Raw genomic sequence first — 10197 nt, forward strand, 5'->3', positions numbered from 1 at the left:
CCAGATTGTGAAATACCTTGCCCCAGAAGTATTGTTGGGCCTGTTGGGAGTTTGGTGGGAGAACTATAGTTAATGAGCATACAAGGATTGTGTTTTTGTTTCTCCACCCCCACCCCAGCTTAATTTTAATGAATGTGTTGTGTAGTGTTTGTTGTTTTGTTTTGTTTTTGTAAAAATGCCTTGAGTTGCTTGTGGTGGGAAAAGGCACCTAATAAATGTAATTCATAATATTATAACAGTTTCATCATGGCTTGTTTGAACTAACCACAATGATGCACCCTGGGTTATAATGAGGATCTGTTGTTTGTTCAAATTAAAACTGAATGCTTCTGACCTCTGTCACATGCTACAGAAAGAGAGAGGACCGGGGTTTTCAAGAACAAAGTTCATGCAGGTACATTCATATAATGCTAAACCAAAGTTTAGTGTTACATCCAAAACCGAGAAATAACTTATTAAACATTCAGAAAGAAATAAAGGCACTGCACACATTATGCAAAGGATTAAAAATTGGTCAAAGTCATGATTTTATTGCAAAATAAGCACCTTCCTCATAAGCATGTTAATATTACAAAGTACAGTCAATATTAAACTGTTTATTCATAATCTTGGTTGAACATTTTATTTCCACGATTTATTTAAAGTTCCACGATGGCTACCAGCTGTTAAAGTTGATGTAAAAGTGATTCCATATGTTGAACTTAGTTGTTTCAAACACTTTTCATATTGAGTATTAAGTTTTATGGCTTCTTGAAGTGCATATTTTAGATCTTCTATTTCATCAAAAAAATCCTAAGAAGTAATACCACACACAGTTAATTAATTAAGTACTACCTCCTAGTTTGTCCATTCTTGTATTCATCACTGAAATAGTCTTATAGGAAACAAACCATCTTTTAAAAAAAAAAGTTTTACAAGAACTCAAGATTTGCTAATGAAAAGTCCAAATTTTAATATGCTTGGAATATTACTCCTCTTAACATCTAACAGATGCGAGATTCTAAACAATGGAAGATTTTGTGAACTGCAATGTGTGCCAAATACTATTCAACAAGTAATTAGAGGACTTATCTTCTGGACAAGATCAAAGTACTGAAGGCTTGATTACAGATTTTTTTAGTTAATTTCTCAGTTAGTTTGGGGTGTTGTTTTTTGTACTCTGAAAAAGAGTTCAAAGAAATGAACTCAACTGCTCATTTATTAAACCTAAACTGTTGGACTGCCCCTATCCTGAGACCTGTCCAGTCGGGTTGTCCCTTCTCCCCCACTTTACATTTTATAACATTTATTTGTTTTAGTATTTGAAAACTAAATCGCCGTAGATGTTTAGGCAGAAAGGTGGTATATAAGTGCAATAAGTAATGATAAAGTTACCTTATCTAATGCGGCAAGCTCATTTCTCAACATTCTTCTTTCTTTAGATAATGATTCATTTTCCATCTTCAGACGCTGAATCTCAAAAAGCAGTTGGTCTATAGTACAATAAAAACCATTAGGAGCTCACTAAAAGATAAAATCAAGTTACATATTCATAATTTTAAAAATATGCTTATACATCTTCAGGCAATTTTCTTTTCTAATAACACCATGTATCAAAGAAAGTATTGGAATTTAACCCAGCTAGCTGGAAACCTCCATGAATATTGTCGATACTGTTTCAGTTATAATTTTAATAACTTTATTCAGAGATAACATGCCGAAGAAACATGATCACATAGTATATGTTTACCTAAATATTTGCAGGAACAGCTCCCCTTCTTTTTACACACACATTTGTAAGACCCATTTTTTTTCTGTAGTGGATCAGTTTTGTCCTTTGGTAACATCTTTTTATTTTCCAGCTCCTTCATCTTTTGGTTTGCTAAGTGAAGTTGGTGTTCCATATCATTAATTTTAATCTATGATAAAATAGAGTATTTGTAATAAGCATTTAAATTAATACTATATCTAGCATCCTTGGAAGCACACTTTACTAAACTTTATTGGAATAAGAAACTAGCAACAAAAATGTGAGAGAAAAGGAGTCAGATTCCCATCAAAATCAAAAGATGCAAGTATGAGATGGAAATGAGAAATATTATTGACTCAATCTATGCCTGCAACATTTCATACATTGCATATTGTTCATTTTGTGTCAGTTATATGAACTTTTACAAGCGTCTTCAGGGCTGTCAGCTACACTCATCTATTGGCAGGGGTGCAAGCAGCTCCAATCCAATAAATGCACTATGCAAGCAACTCCAAACCCTAACACAATGTATTTCATCCATACAGGATCTTAAATATGCAGCCATGTTTTAAATAAAATATCTGCTTGCTTATTTTTTTTCTTTATGCAAATCACCTATGCTACATCAGATCCTGAAAGCTAATGTCTATCCCATGCTTCCCAAGAGTTTGGAGCTTATAGTGTTAGGCACAATAAAAACAAAATGTCCAATTAAATTATGGTTAATTATCCAACACTTGACTAATCCTGGCCATTAAAATGCCAGCCTAAAGAAGACTCCTCCCCTAACACCCCACTACTTATTGTATTATCCCCATATCAGATAAAACCTAATTTACAGTAGGGAATCACTGAGACTGGCATTGTTTGAAGGAAATGTCATGAGGACTATGCAAATTAGATGGAAACACAAATAGCTGAAAACACACAGTAAACTCCAGTGTGGACAAGCCCTAAATCTTGAGAATTCTTTTAAAGTAAGAGTTTACATGAAATCATATGACCAGAACTTACAGAAAGTCTTGCAATGGTTTCACATTGTCCTTGGTTTGTTTTTAATTCTTTATTATACCTTTTCTGTAGATTATGATACAACTGGAGTACTCTGGAACGGCAAACAGACAAGAATGATAACAAACTGCTGATTTTCCTAATACAGATATTATTATTATTATTATTATTATTTATTTGTACCCCGCCCATCTGGCTGGGTTTCCACAGCCACTCTGGGCGGCTTCCACAGAGACCAAAAATACACTAAAATGTCACACATTAAAAACTTCCCTGAACAGGCTTAAGATGTCTTCTGAATGTCAGGTAGTTATCTCTTTGACATCTGAAGGGTGCCACTACCGAGAAGGCCCTCTGTCTGGTTCCCTGTAACCTCACTTCTCACAATGAGGGAACCGCCAGAAGGCCCTCAGTGCTGGATCTCAGTGTCCGGGCTGAACGATGGGGGTGGAGACGCTCCTTCAAGTACACAGGACCGAGGCTGTTTAGGATTTTAAAGGTCAACACCAATACTTTGAATTGTGCTCAGAAACGTACTGGGAGCCAATGCAGATCTCTCAGGACCGGTGTTATGTGGTCCCGGCGGCCACTCCCAGGCACTAGTCTGCTGCCGCATTCCGGATTAATGGCAGTTTCCGGGTCACCTTCAAAGGTAGCCCTACATAGAGCGCATTGCAGTAGTCCAAGCGGGAGATAACTAGAGCATGCACCACCCTGGCAAGACAGACCACAGGCAGGTAGGGTCTCAACCTGCGTACCAGATGGAGCTGGTAGACAGCCGCCCTGGACACAGAATTAACCTGCGCCTCCATGGACAGCTGTGAGTCCAAAATGACTCCCAGGCTGTGCACCTGGTCCGTCAGGGGCACAGTTACCCCATTCAGGACCAGGGAGTCTTCCACACCCGCCCGCCTCCTGTCCCCCAAAAACAGTACTTCTGTCTTGTCAGGATTCAACCTCAATCTGTTAGCCACCATCCATCTTCCAACTGCCTCCAGACACTTACACAGGACCTTCACTGCCTTCACTGGTTCTGATTTAAAAGAGAGGTAGAGCTGGGTATCATCTGCATACTGATGAACACCCAGCCCAAACCCCCTGATGATCTCTCCCAGCGGCTTCATATAGATATTAAAAATCATGGGGGAGAGGACAGAACCCTGAGGCACCCCACAAGTGAGAGCCCAGCGGTCTGAATATTCATCCCCCAACACCACTTTCTGGACACAGCTCAGGAGAAAGGAGCGGAACCACTGTGTAACAGTGCCCCCAGCTCCCAGCCCCTCTAGACGGTCCAGAAGGATGTTATGGTCGATGGTGTCAAAGGCCGCTGAGAGATCCTGCAGAACTAGGAAACAGCTCTCACCTTTGTCCCTAGCCCGCTGGAGATCATCGACCAGCACGACCAAGGCAGTTTCAGTCCCATGGTGAGGCCTGAATCCCGATTGGAAGTGATCAAAATGGTCTGCATCCTCCAGGCGTGCTTGGAGTTGTTCAGCAACCACCCGCTCAATCACCTTGCCCAAGAATGGAAGATTTGAGACTGGGCGATAGTTGGCCATACTGGCTGGATCTAAAGATGTTTTTTTAAAGAAGCAGTTTAATGACCGCCTCTTTCAGCGGGTCTGGGAAGGCTCCCTCGCAGAGGCAAGCATTCACCACCCCACAGAGCCCATCGCCCAGCCCTTCCCGGCTTGCTTTTATCAGCCATGATGGACAAGGATCAAGAAGACAGGTGGTTGGTTTCACTCGTCCAAGCAGCCTGTCCACATCCTCGGAGAAGATACAGAAATGCTTGTTCAAACCCCTCTGAAAAGAACTGGCAGCATCTGGCAGCAGGGCTTGGTGGATTGCATTCACTACATGCAATATGTTTTGTTTTGTTGTATTGTATTGTGTTTTGTTTTGTTTTGTTTTGTTTTGTTTTGTTTTGTTTTGTTTTGTTTTGTTTTGTTTTGTTTTGATTTGATTTAATAAACACTGAAATCCAGGATGTGAAAGATGAGGTTTACGGAGGTAGAGTGGCTGGGTGTGGTTGACAATGGTGAGTAAAAAAAAGAGAAAAAGGCAAGTATACTGGGAGAGGCCTCAAAGAACCAACAAACTCAGGGCTGCCCTTGGCCTATCACCACTGGCCACACTTCCAGGACTACAACTCAGCTGGGGAATGGAGCAGAAGGAAGCGGAGACGGGGAAGTTAGAGACATGACCAGCAGAAAAGGACTCCCTGCCCAACTCTACAGATCTGAGAAAGACTATAGCAATAACAGCAGTGGCAGCAGGAAGGGGAACCCTAATTCCCTACTGTCCCCAGTGAGATCTAGAGTAAAAAGAATCTACGGTAACTGAGGACTTGGTGACACAATTTTAGAATGGCCTAGCTGACAAAAGCAAGATTTGCTAGCTGATACTAACTGTTCATTATGAGAAAATAATGTAACTCACACAGCAGTAAATTGGATGAATCCACTGACAAAAATGTAACATGCCAAAATAGAAGCTCATTTTAAAAAAATGAGAAGGAATCATTTTTCTTTATCCTCTGCTGCAATACTATTCACACTTAACAGGAAATACATCTCCATGACCACAAGTGGACTAATGTTTTAAGTAAATATGCAAAGAATCAGATTCATAGCAGAGATACATCTAACTATACTTGCACAACTTACCTAGCATTTTCCTTTACTCCTTCACGTTCCTTACGATAAAACCCATCATCTTTAAGGGGTAAGTGGATTTCTGTTTGAACTGGCACACTAAGTTAAACAAATATGATAACTTAAAATCTCTTTCCCAAGCATGAGCATTTTTCTCTTTCTTAATAGTATATTCTGAAGCAATTAAAAACGTTAATGAGAAAAATAATCTGTGGCCTCAAAAGCTACATACTTGTATTTTGATTTTTATCATCTGGATATATTAGGAAAAACAGCAGTGAGATAACAGAAGTTCAAAAAAGTACATTATCCTTTATCATAGAACATGGTCACATGGTCTAAAGGCACATGCACATCAGAACATGGTATGAAGGCTATCAGTTTGCTTAGGCTAAGCAGGTCTAGGTCTGGCAAGTACCTGTATAGGAGATACCCTAGGAATAATAATAATAATAATAATAATAATAATTTTATTTATATCCCGCCCTCCCCAGCCGAAGCCGGGCTCAGGGCGGCTAACAACAATAAAACAGTACAAAAGTACAGCACAAACAACACTCTAAAATCATTCATTATAAAATTAATTAAATTCAAGCCACTGGCCACCATTGGGCCAGAGCTCTGCGAAGATTGCCAAGGGAGGGAGTGAGGCTGTGCCCTGGCCAAAGGCCTGGCGGAACAGCTCTGTCTTGCAGGCCCTGCGGAAAGATGTCAAGTCCCACAGGGCCCTAGTCTCTTGTGAGAGAGTGTTCCACCAGGTCAGAGCCACAGCCGAAAAAGCCCTGGCTCTAGTTGAGGCCAGCCTAACTTCTCTGTGGCCTGGGACCTTCAAGATGTTTTTATTTGAAGACCGTAAGTTTCTCTGTGGGGCATACCAGGAGAGGCGGTCCCTTAGGTACGAGGGTCCTAATCCGTATAGGGCTTTAAAGGTTAAAACCAGCACCTTAAACCTGATCCTGTACTCCACTGGGAGCCAGTGCAGCTGGTATAGCACCGGGTGAATGTGATCTCGCAGCGAAGACCCCGTAAGGAGTCTCGCTGCAGCATTCTGCACCCGCTGGAGTTTCTGGGTCAGTCTCAAGGGCAGCCCCACGTAGAGCAAGTTACAATAATCCAGTCTGGAGGTGACCATCGCGTGGATCACAGTGGCTAGGTCAGGGCGAGAGAGGTAAGGAGCCAACTGCTTAGCTTGGCAGAGATGGAAAAATGCCGCCTTTGTTATAGCTGCAATCTGCGCCTCCATGGAAAGGGAGGTATCGAAGATTACACCCAAACTCTTAACGGACAGTGCTGGCACTAATTGCGCCCCCGCAAGAGATGGGAGTTGCCCCCCCAATCCCATATCGTCCCGTCCCAGCCACAGGACCTCTGTCTTCAAAGGATTTAGCTTCAACCGGCTCCCACGTAACCATCCAGCCACAGCTTCCAAACATCTGGTCAGTGTGTCTGGGGCCGAGTCAGGATGGCCATCCATCAACAGATAGAGTTGGGTGTCATCGGCATACTGATGGCAACCCAGCCCAAAACTCCGGACAAGCTGGCTGAGGGGGCGCATAAAGATGTTGAAAAGCATTGGGGAGAGTATCGCACCCTGACGTACTCCACACACCAAGGAGTGGCACGATGACAATTCCCCCCCAAGCGCCACCCTCTGTCCCCAACCAGAGAGAAACGAGCGCAGCCATTGAAGGACTGTGCCCTGGATCCCCACGTCGGCAAGCCGGTGGTCCAGAAGTTCGTGATCGACCATGTCGAAAGCTGCCGACAGATCTAGAAGAATCAGCAGCCCCGACCCACCTCGATCCAGCTGTCTACGAAGATCATGTTAGGGCAACCAGAGCCATCTCGGTCCCATGACCAGCGCGGAAGCCGGACTGGAATGGATCCAGAGCCGATGTTTCATCCAGAAACCCACCAAGTTGTTCAGCAACTGCTCTCTCAATCACCTTACCCAGGAACGGAAGATTCAAAACCGGGCAGTAATTGGATAGATCTAAAGGATCTAATGATGTTTTCTTTAAGAGCGGGCGCACCACTGCCTCCTTCAGTTCCCCTGGGAATGTCCCCGTGCCAAGGGACAAATTGATGATATCCCCCAGGAGGGCCCGCACCTCGTCTGGACATGCTCTAATCAGCCAAGATGGGCACGGGTCGAGAGGACAGGTGGTGGGCTTTCCATCTCAGAGGAGTCTGTCCACATCGGCTGGGGATATCTGGTCGAAGTGGTCCAATACTGGACCCGAGGACAGTCAAGGCCTAACAAGGTGGCTGCTGGTGCGCTAGGTGGCCGGTACACCAGCCAGACAGCCAAGCTCTCCTCGGAGCCCCACACTAGGCCAACACATTCAATGCCAGGGATCGATGGCGATGGTAGAGCCCTGAAAGGACCCCTCCCCCCCGGCCCACAGTCCGGGACTGGTGGAGGACGGAGAAACCTGGGGGCGCCATCTCTCGTAAGGTAACTGTTGCCCCTTTGCGCACCCAGGTCTCTGTCACACAAGCCAGGTCGACCCCCTGCGAGATAAAGAAATCTCGCAGGGTGGCGGTTTTGTTGCCTATAGACCTGGCAATGCACAGCACCAGTGACGGAGGTGAGTAATCCTTGCTCACCCTACCCTCGTCCCTCGGGATGAGGCGCAGATTGGAAGGGGTACGAGCATATCCATATCCATATCTACACTGCTTTGTACACTGTACGCTGCTTTGGGGTATGACTGGAAAAAGATGGGATATAAATGTATGGGGGGAACTGAATATATATGTTCATTAATTTTTTTCAGCTGGACAGTCAAGATTTACATTTGGTGAAATGGGTTGGGGTTTTTTGCTCAGACAGAATCCCCCCCCGAAATAATAATATTTCCACCTCTTAAAAAGCATTAATATATCACATTTTCAGACAATGAATAAGTAATTCATTCAATGGCAAATTTATTTGCCCCATATTTTTATTATTATATATAAACTACTACTGTGAACATAGTCCTTGTTCAATGTCTTCAACTCACACAGACTTGCTTTAGGAGTATTTTAATGTAAAAACTGTGCAAATATTACCTAAAGTACTACATCAAATATGACCATAAGAACAATTATGGATTCTCAAACTACTGCTTCTTAAGTCAGCTTTCCTATAATATCTCATGGCTGCAGTCTGCATTAGGTACCTCAAAAAGCTATGAAGTCTGTGGAAGTATATAATGAGATATTTGAAGACCCAGCACAATTTACAGAGCATGGCTGCGCATGGGAGACAATATCTGTCTAATCATCCCAAAAAATCTAATGAGTCAAGAAGAGGAATTAATGTTCAATATTTATCCTTCTTCAAGAGAAAAGTATAAATCCATCTATCCAGAAACGTACTTTTTCATGAATCATAGTATAAACACTCCCAAAACTCAAATTTAAATGTTTTGAAGAGTGTTTAAAAAGATTTCATAGACTGCAAAGTGCAACCTTACTTCAAACCTGATGCATAGCAAACTACAACCTGTGCTCTCCCTGCCCAAGGGTTTGTCAAACCATAGATCCTATCACCCCTGGCCATTGGCTATGCTGGCTGGGTCCAAACCCTTTAGCTGGGAACATGGACATCTAAGGAGCAAAGATATAGACTTACTCTTTCTTTGTGACACAAGTAGGCAGTAACTTCTTTTGCCCTTGCAGTTGTTCTTGTAACTGTGCCCAATTATATTCCAACTGCTTATTTTTTAGGCGTACGTGCCTCAGCTTTTTAAGCAGCAACTGATTTTCTTGATGGAGCTAGAAAAGGGAAGGAAAAAAACGTTTCTTAAGTTAGGAACAGATGCAGTTAGTTAACTAGTGCAATGGAACAGTTCTGTGTAAAGCATCCTACTTTAGCTTTCCTTCTTTAAGGATGTTCTCCCTTTAATCAAAATACTTCCAAAACCTAACCTAGAATAGAAAGTTCTTTGCCTGTTGCCCAACACCAAAAAGAAAACTAAAATTGGCACCAGGAAAACATTTAGAGGGAATTCCTATGTTTAATAGGTTATTGTATTTTAGTGTTTTGTTGGAAGCCGCCCAGAGTGGCTGGGGAAACTCAGCCAGATGGGCGGCGTATAAATAATAAATTATTATTATTATTATTCCGAAAGTGAGCTACCACAACCCAAACGGCTCTCGCTGCAGATAACAGGGGGTGGACGGTGTGTGGCAGTAAGAAGGAAATTTGCAGAGGACCTCAATGGACAAGAGGCGCTGCTGTGTGTTTAGAACAAGGGCAGCAGATGCGGGGAGACAGCGGGAGCCGCCCAGCTGCCACCGCCTTCAGGTGAACCGGATGCGTCTCTCTAGACACTGACAGAAGCCGCCCGGGGAGCCACTTTCTGTCACTCACTTGGAGGCACTTGTGAACTGACGGCAGCGCCATCCACTTCCCTCCTACAGCCTCCCACACGGAGTGGACGCCAAACATCCGGGGAGGGTCACGTGCCCTTCTCCGAAAGATACAACCAATGAAACGGCGGGAGGGGAGGGGCCTTCCTTTTTAGCGGGCCGTAGCCGCCGCGTTTCCAAGTTCAACGGCTTAAACTTAAAAGCCTATTATCTGCGACGAGTTTGCAACGGGAGAAAAGGCCCCCATGTACGAGCTGTCCAATGTCGCGCCTGCGCTACATGAGTAAAAGTAGTACGGAAGGATACAGACGGATAAAACCATGTATCCTGCGCCCGATGAATATTATAAAAACCCTGCCTACTCATAGGCGGGCCCCACGCCGCTAAAGCACAAGTGGTGAAAGGTAGCGAAACCGACTTGTTTACGTTGGAAGA

General features: G+C 43.5%; 1 protein-coding gene across 1 annotated transcript; it reads right to left on the reverse strand.

The window, feature by feature from the left end:
* Positions 1-491: 491 nt before the first annotated feature.
* Positions 492-9967, reverse strand: LOC309348400 (uncharacterized protein). Its single transcript, XM_081873547.1, has 7 exons — positions 9764-9967; positions 9023-9165; positions 5413-5499; positions 2744-2834; positions 1730-1898; positions 1375-1472; positions 492-792 (listed from the first exon to the last, which is right to left on the reverse strand). The coding sequence occupies exons 1-7, from the start codon at positions 9839-9841 to the stop codon at positions 622-624; spliced, it is 837 nt and encodes a 278-aa protein (XP_081729673.1). The 5' UTR covers positions 9842-9967; the 3' UTR covers positions 492-621.
* Between the last annotated feature and the right edge of the window lie 230 nt (positions 9968-10197).

This window comes from Podarcis erhardii (genome assembly GCF_964252035.2).
Source record: "Podarcis erhardii genome assembly, chromosome: 8".
In the NCBI taxonomy this organism is placed as follows: domain Eukaryota; kingdom Metazoa; phylum Chordata; class Lepidosauria; order Squamata; family Lacertidae; genus Podarcis; species Podarcis erhardii.